General features: G+C 42.7%; 1 protein-coding gene across 2 annotated transcripts in view; it reads right to left on the bottom strand.

The window, feature by feature from the left end:
• Positions 1-1,355: 1,355 nt before the first annotated feature.
• LOC138797379 (uncharacterized) overlaps positions 1,356-19,485 on the bottom strand; it is a 105,722-nt gene continuing 87,592 nt past the window's right edge. For both annotated transcript variants that reach the window (XM_069977450.1, XM_069977449.1), the window contains exons 20-24: positions 18,025-18,158; positions 15,532-15,670; positions 5,475-5,554; positions 1,974-2,121; positions 1,356-1,897 (exon numbers count right to left, since the gene is read on the bottom strand). In XM_069977450.1, the coding sequence (XP_069833551.1) occupies positions 1,874-1,897; positions 1,974-2,121; positions 5,475-5,554; positions 15,532-15,670; positions 18,025-18,158 (525 nt within the window). In that variant the 3' untranslated portion in view covers positions 1,356-1,873. The remainder of the gene's footprint in view (positions 1,898-1,973; positions 2,122-5,474; positions 5,555-15,531; positions 15,671-18,024; positions 18,159-19,485) is intronic.

Below are 19,485 nucleotides of genomic sequence, written 5' to 3'. Positions count from 1 at the left end.
GGTCAGTAATCAGTAGTGAAAGTCAGTAATGAGTAGTCAGTTACCAGAAGTTAGTTGTCAATACTCAGAGTCAAGTGTTACACTTGTGTAAAAATGATTCTTCACTCTTACTTCTGACTATGTCCTAATATGGACACTGTACTCCTAAAAGATCTCCTCCCAGACCTGGACTAAAGCATCCGCCAACTCCTTTTGAAACAGATATGTTCTTTCTCATGATTCAACACACTCCAAAATGTTTGTCAAGATGATTAGCTTAGCAAAAAATATGATTTGGTAATATTTTTGAGAGCTATATATGTTATATGTGTCAAAGTGTGACCAACCAGTAGTTGGCGCTACTAGGCGATTGTGCAGAATACAGGCGTCTCAGCCACTGCTGAGCTGTTGAACAGCTTTTTCTGTACCTCACACTGTTCTTTAATACCCTGATATGCTAACATCTCCCCTGGTGATTCTTTATTGATTAACCACATTGTTAGCTATCGGAGGGTAAGGGTAGGGTCTTGGTGAAGAGGTAGTATGGGGCAGGGGCCACCAATGTTAGTCTGCATGACCCTGCTGGATCCCTGAGCAAGCAGAGGTAGCACGGTGAACCTTTGTGAGAGGATACCAGGGTCAGTGCTCCTAAATGGGGTATACTTGTACTTGATGTGACACCTTGACCTCTACCAGGAGGAGATATAATGATCAGATTAAGCAGCTATGTGACGTGGCGATGACATATGACTATTAGTTGTGTTCCATGATGGTATTTTTTGTTGCTTTTGGCTGATATACACTAACTACTGGAGGTTGATATGTAGATTTTTTATACGTTTAGCATATATCTATTAAAAACTAAGTTTTAGGCTATGTTTACACTACGTAACAGACTGGCCAGGTCACAGAACAGCTGGTCTCTGCAAAGATCATCACTACAGTACTGGCCGGATGATCTTTCCGTCTGCAGGGTACTGATGTTGGCGCATCAGCGCGCGCCTGCATCAGAACTTGCCACTGAACACAATGATGCAAGCGTCCGGAGCCGCTGGCTTCATTGTGTGAACTGACAGGGTTTCCTACGGGCGCAATTCACTGAATTGAGGCCGCAGAAAACTGACATGTCAGTTCTTTGTGGTGCTACACGGGATCCCGGCCGGAGCGTATACAATGCGATTTTGCATTGAATCCTGAGATACTGAAATCCTAGGAAAGGATTATTATTAATCTACATAGAAAGGCAAATCTGTATGGCCTAAAAAAATATTTATAAGCACGTTAACGATTCAGTTTCCCTGAAACAAGGAAACATGCCAAAGAAATGGAAAAGTTTTGCAAATCTAGCATTCAGATGTGTTAAATAATGGCAATAATTGTGCACAACCTTTAGACATTTATTTTGACAAAAATATGAAAAACATTTTAAAATTCTTTGAAATGATCTGCAGAGTAAGAAAAATACAAAAGCCACTCTTTTACACATCAACAGACAGAAGATCATGCAAGCCTGACACTCTCGGGTGAAGTCTCTCCAGAAGGATCATCCGGAAAGTTATTCAATGCCTGTAATTATAGTGGACTTCCAGAAAAAGTACAGTGTAATGTCCGCTCAAACAATGGCGTATGTAGGACCCCAAAGGGGAATAAAAATATAATTTAAAAAATCCTGTTAAAAATATAAAAAATATTCTAAAAAAAAATGTAAACATCTCCCTTTCTCGCTATGCTTTCACTCATTTAATTGGGTTCGTAGCTGCGCGATTTATGTATGTGTTTTTATTGTAATTCACAAAAGGGACATTAAATTATTGTCTTGCTTTATGTGTTTTTATGTAAAAAGGCAAAATTAGCAAGCATTCTGTATTTGACAGAAGAAATTCCATACTCTCTATTACTTTGGACTTTTAGCTGTAATCTGCAAATAAGAAAAAAAATAATATTACAAAATGAATAATTAATAATAGTATGAGAATTATTGGAATTTTGCTCACCAACTTTAACACAGCTGAAAAGTCTTCTGGGTTCCGCTGTTGAGAATTTGTACTTCCGCAGGACTGATTTAACTTACTAAGTAGAACCTGCCAAGGCTTTGGGATGCCTTTTAGTCTTGATTTTAAATGGCTGCAAAAGCTTTTCCATCTGAAATATGAGAATCTTATGTTAAATGGCAAGATTATGTTATGAGTATGTACTATATGCATTTAAAAGGAATATTCTGGCAGTAGAAAAAATAAAATTATAAACTAATTGATTTAAAAAAAAAAAAAAGGATATTTTGCCCTCATCCCTCGCTGTTGCTGCTCTGATTCTGCCCAGTCATCATTGCCCTCCACAACACAACGACCAGTGACCAGTTAAAACCAGCATTTTGCTTCTTGTCCACAAGCACTTTCTGGAGCCAGTAGAGGCCTGGTACCTCTCTTTCCTTTAGATGCACATTTATATCATGTTGTCACTCATTTTGCTCACAAGCTCCTCAAACGAACAGGAGCCATAGGCCTCTAGTGGCTGCAGGCATGAAGCTGCCTGCACAGAGACAATACAGTGGTACCTTGGTTTAAGAGTAACTTGGTTTAAGAGCGTTTCAGTGTAAGAGCTCACAGTTTTTCAAAATTGTGACTTGGTTTAAGAGCATTGCTTTGGTTTAAGAGCTCACTGTACTGGGTGGGAGGGGGAGTGGAGGAGGGGCATGGTCTGCATAGTTGGGTCTACAGCCCTGTACTCTGACCCAGGAAGTCTCCCTTACCTTCCAAACCATAGCAGATCCACTTTAGGCTGGGGCTTACATCAGGGGACAAGACTGCGGGGGTAATCTCTCCATAGCTGTAACCTCTCTCTCCCCGGACAGAGAGTGCTGCATTTATGTGCCCACATCTGCCCTGCTCATTCCTTCATGCTCCCTGCAGTCTGTCAGCCCTTGTGTTCCCCATTCCCTCCATTACTGTACAGTAACTTATAGTATCACATATTCTGCTGTTTCTGAATGTTTGTTTCATCTGTTTTACATGTTATTCAGAATAATAAATCAATATTTTTGGGGTGTGAAACCAATTGTCTGCATTTTTATGATTTCTTATGGGAAAATTTGCTTTGGTTTAAGAGCGGATTTAGATTACAAGCGCGGTCCTGGAACGAATTATGCTCGTAATCCAAGGCACCACTGTAAAAGAGAGAACGCTGTTAATTGTGTGGAGCTGGAAGGAGGTGAGTATTGTAAGCCATCACAGGCAGGGTCCTTCCTATATACCAGTCTATCATTTACTTTATTCATGTAGTTTTCTTGATTTTCTGTTACTTTCTGTGTTTACAATCTGTATTTAAACCCCTTATCATTTGTATATTGCAATGGAATCAAAGGGCACTTTAAAAATAAATATTAAAGGGCTATTCCGTTCAAACATAACTTTTCATATGTTGCTGCTCACTGTGAGATTAACAATTTCTTTCATAATTGTTTCAAAATTGTGAGCTATTTTCTGTGTCTGGTCACAGTTAATCAACCCTCCCACCATTACGAACTTGCTATAAAGTTTTAGATAAAGACTGCCAGGGACTTGTTTACATGAGCCATCTTGGAAGGGGGAGGGGGGGGGGTTAGAGCAGAGACAGAGAGAACAGCTCAGACACAGATTTATTTGTTTGCAGCACAAAGCAGCACGATCAGAACTGTGGGAAGGAGATTGAATAGATGTGTAGATGAACAAATATGGAAGGAATTGTTAGTCTCACCATGGGCAGAAACATATGAAAAGTTATGCTTGAGTGGAATACCCCTTTAACCCCTTAAGGACAGAGCCTGAAATGGCCTTAAGGACAGGGACAATTGTCACTTTTGCGTTTTCGTTTTTGCGTTTTCTTCTAAGACCCATAACTCTTTCATTTTTCCACCTACCGAGCCATGTGAGGGCTTGTTTTTTCAAGAGCAGGTGTACTTTGTAATGGCATCTTTCAATCTGCCATTAAATGAATGACGGAACCCAAAAATATCATTTATGGGGTGAACTTGGGTCAAAAAATGCGATTCTGCAAATTTTGGGGGGCTTCGACGTTTACGTAATCCACTTTGCGGTAAAACTGGCATTTTTCCTTTATTCTATAGCTCGGTCTGAACACGGTGATATGCAGGTTTACTAGGTTTTCCTACTAGGTTTCCTAGGTTTTACTATTTTTATTAGCAGTAAAACTTTTTTTTGCAAATAGGCATATTTAAAATGGCCGTATTGTGACTCCTATAGCGCATTTATTTTTTCACCTACGGGGTCATATGGGGTGTAATTTTTTGCGTAATGATCTCTAGTTTTTATTAGTAACATTTTTTTCTAGATCAAATGTAATGATCGCTTTTTATTACATTTTTATACATAAAATGTCATTAAAAAAAGATATCTGTGTATTTTTACCGCTTTTTTTTCACGCCATTTCACACCGTTTATTTTAATAGATCGGACGATTTCGCATGCTACGGTGTATAATATGTTAATTAACTTTATTACTTTTTATGTGTTTTATGTATGCAATGGGAAGGGGGGTGATTTTCACTTTTATTGGGGGAGGGGCTTTGGGGCACTTTGTAAAACTTTTATTCATTTATTTTTTTACACTTTTAAAGTTCCCTTAGGGAACTATCACTTACATATATGAGATCAGTAACACTGATCCCTGCTATGCCATAGCATTGCAGGGATCAGTGTTATCTGTGATCTTCTGATTCAGTCTGCCTGTGGCAGGTGAATCAGAGGACCGATCCGAGGACTGCACGGAGGTAAGGAGAAGACCTCCGGCAGTCAGGAAAAGCGATCGGGACCCCCACAGACACGATGCGGGGGTCCCGATTGTTAAGTGACCGGAGATGCTCCGGTCACTTATATTTAAACACCGCGATCGCAGCGTTTGAGGGGTTAAAGGCGGGCGGCCGTGTGATCGCAGATAGCAGCCCGCTCCATAGCCCGGGACCGCGCCAGGGCGTACATTTACGCCCTCCTGCGTTAAGTCCCAGGCAGTGAGGGCGTAAATGTATGCCTGATGTCGTTAAGTAGGGTTATTAATAATAATAATAATAATAATAATAATAATAATAATAAGAAGAATATTAATAATAATAATAATAATAATCTATAGGGTTACTATCTGCTGGGGGCTTATCTACAGGAAGAACTATCTACTGGTGTTGTAGCTACAGGGCAACCTACAGATGAAAAGATTTACTGGGGGCCTATCTACAAGGGGAAATCACTTACTGGAGGAATGTAAGAGAGACATTGTCAATGATATGTGGTCATATAGAGGCTAAAATGTTGTTTGTTTGTTTTTTGTTTTTTAAACCTCCCTTGAAAGAAATATGCATACGGGGGTCTCATAGATATTGTCAATGCTGCTGGGTCCTTTCAAGAAACATTTTGTAGTTAAAAAAAACAAAACCTTATAACCAGATGTATGGTCTAACAAACTAAAATACTAAATTGACAAATGTACAATCTGCAAAACCACTATACCTGATATCATGAAGGATTAATAAAGAGCTCTTGATTTCCGTCTTGAAAGCCATCACAGCAGGAGCAATGTTCTTTCTAGCCTAAAATAATAATAATAATAATATTAATAATGGCTTTTATGTTTTTTTTTAGTGGCTTTATTCTTCATAGGTAGTTTTAATAACGAACCCCAGCAACCAAAAAACAGTGGGGATTTTAGGAGATAAAACTTGTTTTTTTCCTTTAGCAAATTTCAGGCTGCCACATAAACACGACATTAACCTTAATTAATTGCAGGTCTACTTTATGTTGGCAGCATTTATTAAACTTTCTTTCATTTTTTCTTAGACAATAGGAAGCTTAAAACGTTAGCAGCAATTTTCCAAATTTCAAAATATAACGCCTCCGTTATATTTGGTAATTTATGACTGTACCACTTGGTTGGCAGAGGCTCTGGGGTGCCAAAACATAAAAAACACCTCTAAAGGGACACCATTTAGAAAACTACACCCCTCAAGGAATGTAACAAGGGGTGCGGTGAGCATTTGGACCCCACAGGTGCTTCACAGATTTTCAGGACAATGTGGCATGAAAAAGGAAAAATTAAAATTTTTACACTAAAACATTGTTCTAGCCTTCAATGTTTCATTTTTAAATGAAATTAAAGAAAAAACAAAAACACAAAACATGTAGGGCAGTTTCTCCCGAGTACGGAAATACCCCACATGTTGACATAAAGTGCCAAGGGGGCGCAGGACGAGCCTCCAAAGGGAAGGAGCGCCAATTGGAGTTTGGAAGCTGGATTTCACTGGAATGGATTTCAAGGGCCATGTCGCATTTACAAAGCCCCCATAAAGGCAAAACAGTTGGAACCCCCCCACAAGTGACCCCATTCTGTAAACTGCACCCCTCAAGGAATCTAACAAGGGGTGCAGTTAACATATGGACCCCACTGGTGATGACCACAGATGTGGAACAGTGTGACGAGAAAGTGAAAATTTTCATTTTTTCACTTTCACGGCACAAATATGCCCATCATAGAGGGGTCCATATGCTCAATGCACCCCTTTTTAGATTCCTTGAGCGGTGTAGTTTCCAGAATAGGGTCACTTGTGGGGAGTTTCCACTGTTTTCGCTGTATGAGGGCTTTGAAAATGCGACATGGCCTTCATCATCCATTCTAGCCAAATCCAGCCTCCAAAATCCAAATGGCGCTCCTTCCCTTCGGAGGCTTGCCCTGCGCCCACATGGCGTTTTATGTCCACATGTGGGGTATTTACGGATTCAGAGGAAATTGCTGTACACATTTTGTGTGTTTTTTTCCCTTTTAACCCCTTGTGGAAATCAAAAATTTAAGGCTAGACCAACATTATAGTGTAAAAAAATTTAATATCATTTTCACGCCACATTGTTCCACATTTGTACCCGTCATCAGTGGGGTCCATATGCTCACTACACCCCTTGTTACATTCCTTAAGGGGTGTATTTTCCATTATGGGGCCACTAGTGGGGCGGTTAACTGTCTTGGCAACATAGGGGCCTTTTAAATGCAACATGGCCCTCAAAATCCATTCCAGCCAAATCCAACCTCCAAAAGTTAAATGGCGCTCCTTCCCTTTGGAGGCTTACTCTACAGCCACATGGTGCCTTATGTTCACATGTGAAAATGAAAAAACAAAGACTGATTTTGTGTAAAAATGTAAAATTTTTTACACTAAATGTTGGTCTAGCCTTGATTTTTTTAATTTCCACAAGGGGTTAGAGAAAATAAATGCAGAACGTGTAGGGAAATTTCCCCCTAGTACATTAATACCCCATATGTCGACATAATGTGCCATATGGGCACAGGGCAAGCCACCAAAGGGACAGAGCGCTATTTAGAGGCCGGAATGGAGGGTGTAAATGTCGCATTTACAAAGCCCCTGTGCTGCCAGGACAATTTTTTTTCATTTTCACGGCACAAATGTGCCCATCACCAAGGAGTCCATATCTCCGCTGCACCCCCTATTAGATTCCTTAAGGGGTGTAGTTTCCAGAGTGAGTCCATCAAATTCAACCTGTGTTGATCCAGAGGAAGGCAAAAAACCCTTGTGAGGCCGAAGACAGTAGCCTCATCACAGGGGAAAAAATCCCTTCCCGATTCCAAAATGGCAATCAGAATAATCCCTGGATCAATGTGACCCCTAAAATAGGAATAAGGGAAAGAATTTAGAAAATGTAGAACTCCTATGACGTGTGGTGCGCCTTGAAGCGATCCTGTATGCAGAGGCCGGGGTGATCAGGTCAGGTGTCACACTAGAAAATGGTTTCCTTTCTGATCCCCCTTTTATGGCACACTCTGCACTTCTTTTGGGATATCCTCTGTTTTTCAGTGTGGGGGACTTCACATGGAAAATGTTGCCCTTGTACAATACAGGGTCCTTCATATCCAGAAGCGCTGGGGCAGTCTCCATGAATGCCAAATATTAGGGCGCTATTTACTGCTTCCTGGAATTCAAGGTATTTCCCCGAATGGTTGGCACATCCGTACAGCAAAAAAGCTGTTTGGACCAGATGTCCTGCTACCTTTTTTTTTTTTTCTTTTACCACGTTCTGTTTTTTTGTGGCGTTTTATGGTTTGAGGACTTGATCTGAGAGATCAACTCCTCCCATATACTGATTGTACTCTAGAACACAATCAGGTTTCTGCACCAGGTTTGTGGTACTAAGGACAGGGACAGGGGTGGTGCTATTTCTGTGTATTGTGTTCAAAATAAGGAAATCACGTTTGTCCTTATACTTGACCAACAACATATTTTGACTGGAAAAGCCCCTGCATCGGTTGTCTTACCAGATGACTTGGGAGGCCGCTTTGATTTTTTCGGATCGTGCCACAAGCTACGGTAGCTCGGGCAGCGAGGGACCAGAACAGGTGGATGCTGGTAAAAAAGTTAACCACGTACAGGTGGTAACTAGAGATGGACCGAAGCGCTCACCTAAGCAAAGCGAATTGATCCATTTGATCGGCGCTCTGCTGATCATGCCGCCGAGCTTCCTGCACTGCTCTCCTCCATGACTATCCTCCCAGGATGCAGGAAAAAGCTGGATTCAATCCTGAAAAACTTCTGCCAGTTTCCCAGGAATGGATCCAGCTTTTCCCTTGCACCTGGAGTGGTGCGGCAGGGAGCGGAGCAGTGCAGGAAGCCCGTTGGCTTGGTGAGCGAAACGCTGATCCAACAAAGCGATTCGCTTTGCTTAGATGAGCGCTTTGCTCATCTCTAGTGGTAACCTTTATCCAGCCGTGGGAAGATCAGTTCCCAAACGATCATCCCACTACTCCTAGGATGGGGGGGGGGGCATTCTGGTGGGTTAAATTCGGGTGTCCCTTCCTTCATACAGTCTAAGGCCATGTTCACACAACATAAGTAAAGTGTTAATCACGGCCATTGTTGCCGATTTGCAACACAGGAGTGATTAATACTTTACTTAAATTGTGCTGCAGCTAGAGGGAATCACGGTCAGAGTGTATACACATAGTATACGCTCCGTCCGGGATCGCTAGCGGTCACACAAAAAACTGACATGTTCATTGAATAGTGGCTGTACAGACATGTCAGTTCACACAATGGAGCGTGCAGCTCACTGTCTGGGATAAAACAACAGTTTCCAACTCTTAACGGGTATAGCTAGCGCAAGTCCACTGATCAATGGGGAGCAGAGTGAAGTCTGATATAAAATATTTATTAAGACCCAATGCGTTTCCAAACCGTTCTGGTTTCCTTTTCAAGATTCATATATCACTAAACGACAACCACTACATATAAAGCACAAACACATATGATGTCAGAATGTTAGGGGTGGGACCATCAGGTGGAGCAAGTAAACATTAACACTTAAAGGGGTACTCCAGCTAAAAGCTTTTTCCCAGTGATTGAAACACATTACAAAGTTATATAACTTTGTAATATGCTTTAATCACCTATCTGCCCTCCTTCCCTATCTTCTCCCCCTCTTCAACCTCCCACCAGAAAGTTAAGTCAACTCATTCTTACCTAATGACTGTTGACCCCAGGCTGTCTGTGGCAGCCATTTTTTGACAATTACATCATCAAGAGGGAGGCTGGTCTAAGCCCTGTTAGGCCAGCCTCCATTCGTCAGGTTGCTCAGCTCTGATTGGCTGAGCAAGATGTAAGCTATCTAACAGTTTTACAGAGTTAGTTAGAAATCACAGGAGACAACGTGCATCATGGGAAATGCCAAACCAGGAAGCTGAGCCTATACAGATAAACAGTCAATAGGTAAACGGGGTCAACAGTCATTAGGTAAGAATGAGTTTACTTCACTTCCTGTGGGGGGTTGAGGGGGAGAAAGATAGGGAAAGGGGGCAGATAGGTGATTTAAGCATATTACAATTACTGGGAAAAAACTTTTAGCTGGAGAACCCCTAATGCATGAAAATGCACTAATGCATGAAAACTAATGCATAAAAATATATATATCACAACAGATACCAACATATAAACCTAAAGGATACAGAATGTATATGTAAAATATTAAACATGTTAGGCTGCATTCACATGTTCAGAGATTTTCCCGGTCCGTGATTGTGGTCTGGTAGCTACCTCCGTGATCCGTGCAAAACAGTCATACGTTTTGCATCTGTGTCTGTTTTTTTCATGGATCTGTTTTACAGCATTTTAAATTACATTGATTACATCACATCCGTGTTTTTCATGGATGAACACGGATGTCACATCTGTGTACACCCGTGAAAAACATGGATCTCATTGATTTCTATGGGGAATCCTTTCTGTGCTTCGGTTCCGAGTAATGATATGTCCTATTTTTAAACGGAACGGATGACGGATCTGTGAAATCACGGAACGTCTGAATAGCCCAATAGAAAGCAATGGGCTGTAAAATTGTCCGTGCGCACGGATCCGTGATCACGGACAACTTCCCGGACAACGTGTGAATGCAGCCTTAAAAATACAGAACAGTTTTGGTATGCATTTATAACTTCTGTATTTTTAAGACCTCGTTCGGACCGCTCGGGGACAGAGAGGAAAGTCTAAAAACCCAGTAAGATTCTCTATTTATGAGGTGCTTAAATCTATTGGGCATATCAGTAGTAATGTGTTCTAAAACCATATGTTATAAACTACTAGGATCTGATTGTTGTTTAAGAAGATAGCGTTTTGACACACTGTGTAATAAAAATCAATTTTTAATATTGGCACAATGTTTGCTCATGTGGGACTGCAGCGTTTGAACAATGCGGTCTACATATTGAAGTCTGCAAGGACATTCAAGGAGATACACTACAAATTGTATGGAACAGCAAAATGTAGCCTGAGCGGAGAACTCCAGTCAAGGAAGAAGTCAATGGGGAGACAGGTAAGTGTGGAATCCGATTACAACATAAACATCTGGCAATGTCACAGCAGATAGTACCTACAGCGGTAGCCATTGCTAGGAGCAAGTTGACTGCGCAAACTTCTTGTTTTCCGAAAAATGATGGACGGATATCTAGGAAGAACAGATTTTAAAACAGGATCACTTTTTTAATTAATTACACTAGCCAGAATACGTTTTTAGGGTATCCCTTATTTTTACAACGATCATACAACATTTTAGCCTGTTTTTTAAAATCTGTATCCAAAGTACAATCTTTCTGATCCATTGGTACTGTCCAAACAGAACATTCTTAAGTCAGTTTGGACGATGACAGCTGGAGTACTCTAAAAAGTTGTTAACATCGACCTTTTTAAAATAAATAGATGTAATAATAGAATAGGAATCCATCCATCATTTTTCGGAAAAAGAGAAGTTTGCGTAGTCAACTTGCCCCTAACAAACTAAGCAAGTCCACTGCCAGTGATAATAAGAAATCCCTAATGGCTACCGCTGTAGGTACTATCTGCTGTAACATTGCCAGATGTTTATGTTGTAATTGAATTCCACACTTCTTTTGTGACTGGAGAAACACTCTCTGTTCAGGGTACATTTTGCTGTTCCACACAATTTGTAGTGTATCTCCTTGAATGTCCTTGCAGACTGCAACATGTAGACGGCAGTGTTCAAATGCTGCGGTCCCGCATAAACACACATTGTGCCAATATTAAAAATGGATTTTATTACACAGTGTGTCAAAACGCTATCTTCTAAAACAGTGATTTTCAACCTTTTTTGAGCTGCGGCACATTTTTTATACTTAAAAAATCCCGGGGCACACCACCAACCAAAATGGCACAAAATGACACTAAAAGAGTACATATTATACATAAAGTTAATAATATAGATTCTAAATGTATTTATACTGACTCAGTGTGAAACCTGGGCCTGTTTTCTTCTCCCCCCTGTGCTTCTCTCCACCATACTTCTCCCCCCTACTTCTCTCCTGTGCTTCTCTCCACCATACTTCTCCCCCCTGCTTCTCTCCTGTGCTTCTCTCCCCCATGCCTCTCTCCCCCATGCTTCTCTCCTATGCTTCTCTCCCCCATGCTTCTCTCCTGTGCTTCTCTCCCCCATGCTTCTCTCCTGTGCTTCTCTCCACCATACTTCTCTCCCCCCTGCTTCTCTCCACCATACCTCTCCCCCTACTTCTCTCCTGTGCTTCTCTCCACCATACTTCTCCCTTATGCTTCTCTCCTGTGCATGTCTTCCCCATGCTTCTCTCCTGTGCTTCTCTCCACCATACTTCTCTCCCCCCTGCTTCTCTCCACCAAACTTCTCTCCCCCCTGCTTCTCTCCGCTGTTTCTCTCCCCCATCCCCATGTTTCTCTCCCCCCTGCTTCTCTCCCCTGTTTCTCCCCCATCCCCATGTTTCTCTCCCCCATCCCCAGGTTTCTCTCCCCCATGCTTCTCTCCCTGTCTCTCCCCCCCTGTTTCTCCCCCATGCTTCTCTCCCCCATCCCCATGTTTTTAACCCCTATTCCCAGGTTTCTCTCCCCCATTGTTTTCTCCTGTTTCTTTCTCCCATCCCCAGGTTTCTCTCACCCCCTTCCTCCTCACCTCCTCCGAGATGGTCGCCGCTGTCCGCCTCACCTACTGGCCGCCTGTAGGGCCCGGACGTGCTCCTCCAATCAGCGGAGACCCGGAGCGGCGGGCCATAGTGCACACGTTCATTGGATGCGTGCATCACGGTCCGCCACAGCAGCGCACCACACTCCCGGTCTCCACTGATTGGATAGGAGGAGCACGTCTGGGCGCTACAGGCGGCCAGTAGGTGAGGCGGACAGCAGCAGCGGGCGATCTGCAGGGGTACCATAGTTTGGAGAACTTTCCCCGCGGCACACCCGACCATGTGCACACTGGTTGAAAATCACTGTTCTAAAACACCAATGAGATCCTAGTATATTCATACCAAAACTGTTTTGTATTTTTAACATGTTTAATATTTTATATATACATTCTGTATCCTTTAGGTTTATATGTTGGTATATGTTGTTATATATATTTTGATGCATTAGCTTTACTGCTTTAGTGGTCACACTTGTTATCTACTGACACATTAAAGTGACACTGTCACCCCCTTTTTGCATTATGACTGCTCTACACAGGTGTAGAGGGTAAATTTAGCAGTTTTCATTCCTCATTTTATATCATACCTCATGATGCTTGTTCCAGTAAAAAGTGATCATTTATCATCTGAGATTGGGATTTCCTGGTATCGATACTTTATGTTAAGCTGCATAATAGCGCAGTTTAACATAAAGTATAATGCAGAGAACACGGCCGGTGGCTATGTGAGTGCCGGCCATGTTCTCTGTGTGCGGCCCTCTGCTCCCACCTGTCATCTCCTGGGTCCCGCGCACCTTCTGTCCCCAGCGGCGCCAAATTCAAATTGCCGGCACACAGCGATGGCTAGTGCCGGCTATGTAACTGTAAAGATGCCGCTGTCACACTGACAGCGGCATTCCCCCCTCCTGAGCCGCTCCATATGCAGCAGGGGTCGGCTATTATGTGTAACAGACCCCGCTGCTAATGACTGCATGTAACCCTTTCAATGCCGCAATGTAATGCGATCGTGGCATTGAAATGGATGATTGACAGGTGGCTGTGAAGTGTCCGATCGGCACCCCCGCAATGTGGGTCACCTCACAGCCCGAGGTCCGCACTCACCCTCCTGGTGTCTCTGCTGATAGAGTCTGGCTTAGCCAGATTCTACTAGCAGAGCACTGATACTGATCTATGCAATGCTACATTAATGATATATAGCATTGCATAGCTCAGGTCATCCAAAGAGCAGAGCTGGGTCAGCGGCAGGAGAGGGAGAGCAGCGCGATCCGGGTGAGGAGGACAGAGGAGAAGGCTGGAAGAGGGGGCGAGCAGCGCAATCCGGGTGAGGAAGACGCAGGAGAAGGCTGGAGGAGGGGGAGGCAGGAGATGCAGCCACTACATCTGGCAGCACAAGACTGTGAGGAGGAGCGGCAGGCCGGGCCGTCAGGAGACTCCCGGGAAAGACATCAGTGCGGGTGAGGAGGGGGTCAGCCGTGCTCTGACTGGGAATGGGGAGGGGGCTGTAACCTGATTACCCTGCCATCCAAATCAACAAGTGTGTGTTACATGACTACAATCCCCACCATCCCCCTGATAGCTGGTGTGTGTGTTACATGACTTTAACTCCCATCATACCCCTGGTGTGTGTTACATGACTACAGTCCCCATCATCCCCCTGAGAGCTGAAGTGTATTACATGACTACAACCCCCATCATCACCCTGATAGCTGAAGTGTGTGTTACATGACTACAACCCCATCATCCCCCTGATAACTGGTATGTGTGTGTGTTACATGACTACAACTCCCATCATCCCCCTGATAGCTGGTATGTGTGTGTTACATGACTACAACTCCCATCATCCCCCTGGTGTGTGTTACATGACTGCAGTCCCCATCATCCCCCTGGTAACTGAAGTGTATTACATGACTACAACCCCCTATTTTCCCCCTGATAGTTGAAGTGTGTTACATGACTACAATCCCCATTGTCTCCAGATAGCTGGAGGTTATTGTCCTTACTATAAAATTACCACCTTCCTGATCACGCACAGTAAACAGTCCAAGTGCAAAAAAACACCAAGTTCAGTACCACAGAAAAACATTGTACTGAATAAAACTACAGATCACAGCGCAAAAAAAAAGACCCCTCGCACCACAGCCAGACAGTGTAAAAGATAACAAACTTTTAGGAGAGTGAATAGGGCAATTTTTTAAAGCACATTTATTTTAAATAATGGAAACTTTATTTTTAAAGTAATAAAATTAAAGGAATGTGAATTGGTTCATACGGACCTGACCGGGGTCGGGGTTGGGGCTATTTCTATTCTTCTGTTTTTGTTTAATATAATTTATTCAGTATTGAATTGGTATCGAGCATTGAAAAAAAAAGTTGGTATTGGTATCGAACTCAAAATTCTGGTATCGTTACATGACTACCCCTAACATTTTGACATCATATGTGTTTGTCCTTTATATGAAGTGGTTGTCTGTTTTGTGATATACTATGTATGACTCTTGAAAAAGAAACCAGATTGGTTTGGAAACACGTTAGGTCTTAATAAATTTTTTATATCAGACTTCGCTCCCCATTGATCAGTGGATCTGCACCAGCTATACCCGTTATGAGGTGGAAGGTGTTGTTTTTCTCAGTCTTTATCCCTAGAGGATATTGGGAGAGTTGTACCTCCTTGGTTTCTACAACTCTACCAGGTGAGAGTTACCTGTTATAGTTCTCCCACCTATTTCCCACTGATCCTTGCTATGGAGCGCTGTCTACCTTTTTACATTTCCATGTGTGATGGCAATCTTAAGAGGGTATTCAGAAGACAAGCATTTTTTTCTCAAAATTTCTCCCATATATGTTTTTATGTGGTATTGGGCAAAGGGGGACCATACCCAATACACTAAAGTGCACTGGTTTACCTGTCTGGCAGGTATCTATATCACAAAATTGGCAAATCAGCAAAATCAGATGCTGATAACAGAGTCAGCATTATAACCTGCGTGAATAACATAGGTTTCTAGGTGGGAATCTTCTGTTAGCTTCCCTTTAAGTTTTTAAATGTAATTTTAAATTAAATGTAATTCATAATTACCAGTTGTTTAGCCAGGTCCAGGTCACTCCTGTTGTAGGCAGGTGTGAGAATGTGCTTTTTCAAGATGACTTTTTTACTCTCTTTCAGGCATTTTCCAACCATATGTTTATTAATTGGCTTCTTCTGCCGGCCAATATACCTGCACAGTTCAATAGAAATGTCAGCCATCCATTTACTGATCAGTTCGATATTCTTATCAGCATGTTATATTGTATATTTTATTATAATTTTGTTTACAGTTCATGTTAATAGAAATATCATAAATACGTTTTTTGATGACTGTGAAGCTGAGACCAGACTGAAGGGTAAAGTATTTGTATTTACAATCCTGAACTTGACAATGATTCCCTTCTCGAGAATTCAATTATCTTTAACCCTCTGACAAAACCCCCATTTGTGATATGTCTGCTGTACTATACATACATACATACATATTTTAGCATGTATCTGTTTCCTTTTGTTGGGCATACATGTTTACATAAAAAAGTACCATACCAGGTGTTTTATGTCAATTTAAAAAAGAAATGCATGCATGCAGTCCTCAGGGTGGTGCACATAGATGTAACAGTAGTAAATATCCGACTATCACCTGTCTTCCTACAAGTAGGATGCCTTTCGGCTGTTAGGTAGCTTAACAGCAAGTTAAAGGAGAAGTCCGGCCAAAAGTATTTTTTAATATGTTATTACTTATGGAAACTTATGCAAATTCCTAATTTACATTAATTATGGGAAATGCACCTATAGGGCTATTTCCCTTGATTTAGTAGATCATGGAGTGTTGAAATTCTCAAAGATTCGGTGACGTCACGAATCAGGGTGTAATTCCTATGTAGTGTCCAGGAGGGGGTGCACTATATATAGAAGTCTATGGACTGTATTGTGTCAATGCGGCTGTATGTAATGTAATGGAGTGTTATGTTACTGTACTGTACACTGTGCTTTATTGATTACGTTTATGGAATACTTTGGGGAGCAAGTGTCCCCCAAAGTATTCCATAAACATGGACGGCACTGAGCAGGGAGGGAGAGAGGTGCCCGTGCATCTAACTACCTCCCCCCTCCCTCCTTGCTCAGTGCTGCTGCCACTTATACACAGTACTACTCCTCCCATCATGTGCTCATAGTATGAGCAGATGATGAGGGAGTAGTACCAGAGCCATGACCAGTATTCCGCCGCTGTTGCCGCACAGCCCCCATTACCAGCATTACCCCAACCAGCCCCTCCGCCGCCGCATGTCCCCTTAGATTACCAGCATCCCCCGCAACCAGTCTGCGCCGCCGCCAATTCTGCATCCGGATGCCCCCTTAGATCACCAGCATCCCCCGCAACCAGCCCGCGCCGCCGCTGCTGCCACCGAACATCTCCTCCAACCAGCCCCCGCCGCTGCTCCTGCCGCAGCAGCATGTGCCCTTACATTACCGGCATTCCCCCAGCCGCTGCTGCTCCAAGCTCACTGCCGCTCCTGCCTCCTGCCGACTTGTTTCCTGATGTCCCCCCCGGCAGCTCTCATCATCCTCTGCCGGGGGGACATCAGGGAACGAGTCGGCAGGAGCGGCAGTGAGCTTGGAGCAGCGGCGGCTGGGGGAATGACGGTAATGTAAGGGCACATGCTGCTGCGGCAGGAGCGGCGGGGGGCTGATTGGAGGAGATGTTCGGCGGCAGCAGCGGCGGCACGGGCTGGTTGCGGGGGGTGCTGATAATCTAAGGGGGCATCCGGGTGCAGAAGCGGCGGCGGTGCAGGCTGGTTGCGGGGGATGCTGGTAATCTAAGGTGACATGCGGAGGGGCTGGTTGGGGGGATTCTGGTAATGGGGGCTGTGCGTCAGCTGCGGCGGAATGCTGGTCATTGCTCTGGTACTACTCCCCCATCATCTGCTCATACTATTAGCACATGATGGGAGGAGTAGTACAGTGTATATGTGGCAGCAGCACTGAGCAGGGAGGGAGGGGGGAGGGACTTAGATGCACGGGCACCTCTCTCCCTCCCTGCTCAGTGCCGTCCATGTTTATGGAATACTTTGGGGGACACTTGCTCTGCAAAGTATTTCATAAACGTAATCAATAAAGCACAGTGTACAGTACAGTAACATAACACTCCATTACATTACATACAGCCCCATTGACACAATACAGTCCATAGACTTCTATATATAGTGCACTTCCTGCTGGACACTACATAGGAATTATACCCTGATTCGTGACGTCACCGAATCTTTGAGAATTTGAACACTCCGTGATCTACTAAATCAAGGGAAATAGCCCTATAGGTGCATTTCCCATAATTAATGTACATTAGAAATTTGCATAACTTTCTATAAGTAATAACATATTAAAAAATACTTCATCAAGATTGGTGAGTGCCGGGACTTTCTTTGAATAGTTTCAAAAAGCAGGGTTTGTTCAAATTAAATGTTTTTTTTTTTCCATATGTTTTATGTCAAGGTCTATATATTTTTAACATAGTTTTCACTAAACAAGTTCTTTGATATTTACCATTGCTGAGCCTCCGACAACACGTTCCGAATGGACTGTTTAACAAAATTCCTTGAATCAATGTTATTATATCCAGATATTTTACAGATAAGTACATTGTTCAGTTCTTCAGCAAACAAATTGACTGCATCTTTCTGAAATAAAATGATTGTTATCTGTTTACCTTTTAACACTTAGCATACGGGTAGTTTTGATTGGTTTTTAATTTTTTTTATGATATATAATGTGAAAAAAAGGGATTCTGCTATTTTTTCCCCTCTTTTTGTGTACACCGTTTACATGGGGAAAATCTGGTCAATCAATTGTTCAATGATAGCATTGATCAGTGAGATCAGCACTTTAGCACTCATTGTACCAGTTCTTGGCACATCAATGTGTGTAGTCCTGCTTACACTGAAGTCCCCTTCTTGCTAGAAATGTATAAATACCTTCTATATCAGGGGTGTCAAACTCAAATACACATTGGGCCAAAATTAAAAAATTGTACAAAGTTGCGGGCCAACCTTGATAATTATTGAAGCGCAAATGCCACGGTCCTGACACTGTCAGAGCAGAATGCAGCATTAGTGGCGTGCATCTCCCAGCACTGTGCACTACGATAAATGACATGATAAATTGCTATGACATGCTTAAAACCTAACCCATGTAATATCCAACCCCCCCAATATTGCCCCATGTAGTAGCCAACCCAACCAAAATTGCCTCCCAAATAGTAGCCAGCCCCCCATATAGTCTCATATAGTTGACAGTCCTCCCCCATAATCTCTTATACAGTAGCCATGGCGGGCCAGATGTAATTCAAACTCTGGATTGCCTGGTGGGCCAAAAATAATGGCCCGCGGGCCAGAGTTTGACATGACTGTTCTATATCATGGGTCTCAAAACGGCGGCCCTACAGCTATTGCTATACTACATTTTCCATCATGCCTGGACAGCCAAATCCAAAGCTTTAGCTTTCTGGGCATGATGGGATTTGTAGTATTGCAACAGCTGGAGGGCCGCAGTTTGGAGACCCATGTTGTATATTTTCGTATTGCAGTGGGTCTCAGCTGCTGAGGCCCATTACAATCAATATCTTTTTACATGCCTGAAAGAATGTATTTATAATGACAGGTGCTCTTTAAGGCAGGATTTTACTTATAGGCAAACCCTTTCTCATTTGTACTGTCAATTCTGAACCCTACAGATTACCCATATCTATTCATGTCTCATTATAGTGCTTCAAAAAGCACTATATTGTAATCTGTATTCTTCTTCTTCGGCTTCTTCTTACAGCTATTTTTCTGCGATTAATACAGCCTGAACCACTTTGCGCACAGACTCCATTCAAACTGCATTTCGAAGCCCTCTGCGGTTACAGGTGTGCTAAGTATTTTTTTTAGTTTCGATTGGATTTGTCGTTTTTAAAAAATTTACGTTTAAAGACGCCTAATTTGCCATAGGAAATAATGGCCACACTCT

Source organism: Dendropsophus ebraccatus, chromosome 7 (genome assembly GCF_027789765.1).
Source record: "Dendropsophus ebraccatus isolate aDenEbr1 chromosome 7, aDenEbr1.pat, whole genome shotgun sequence".
Classification (NCBI taxonomy): Eukaryota; Metazoa; Chordata; class Amphibia; order Anura; family Hylidae; genus Dendropsophus; species Dendropsophus ebraccatus.
Note: the sequence above shows the minus strand (reverse complement) of the source record. Positions and strands in the feature narration are given on the sequence as shown.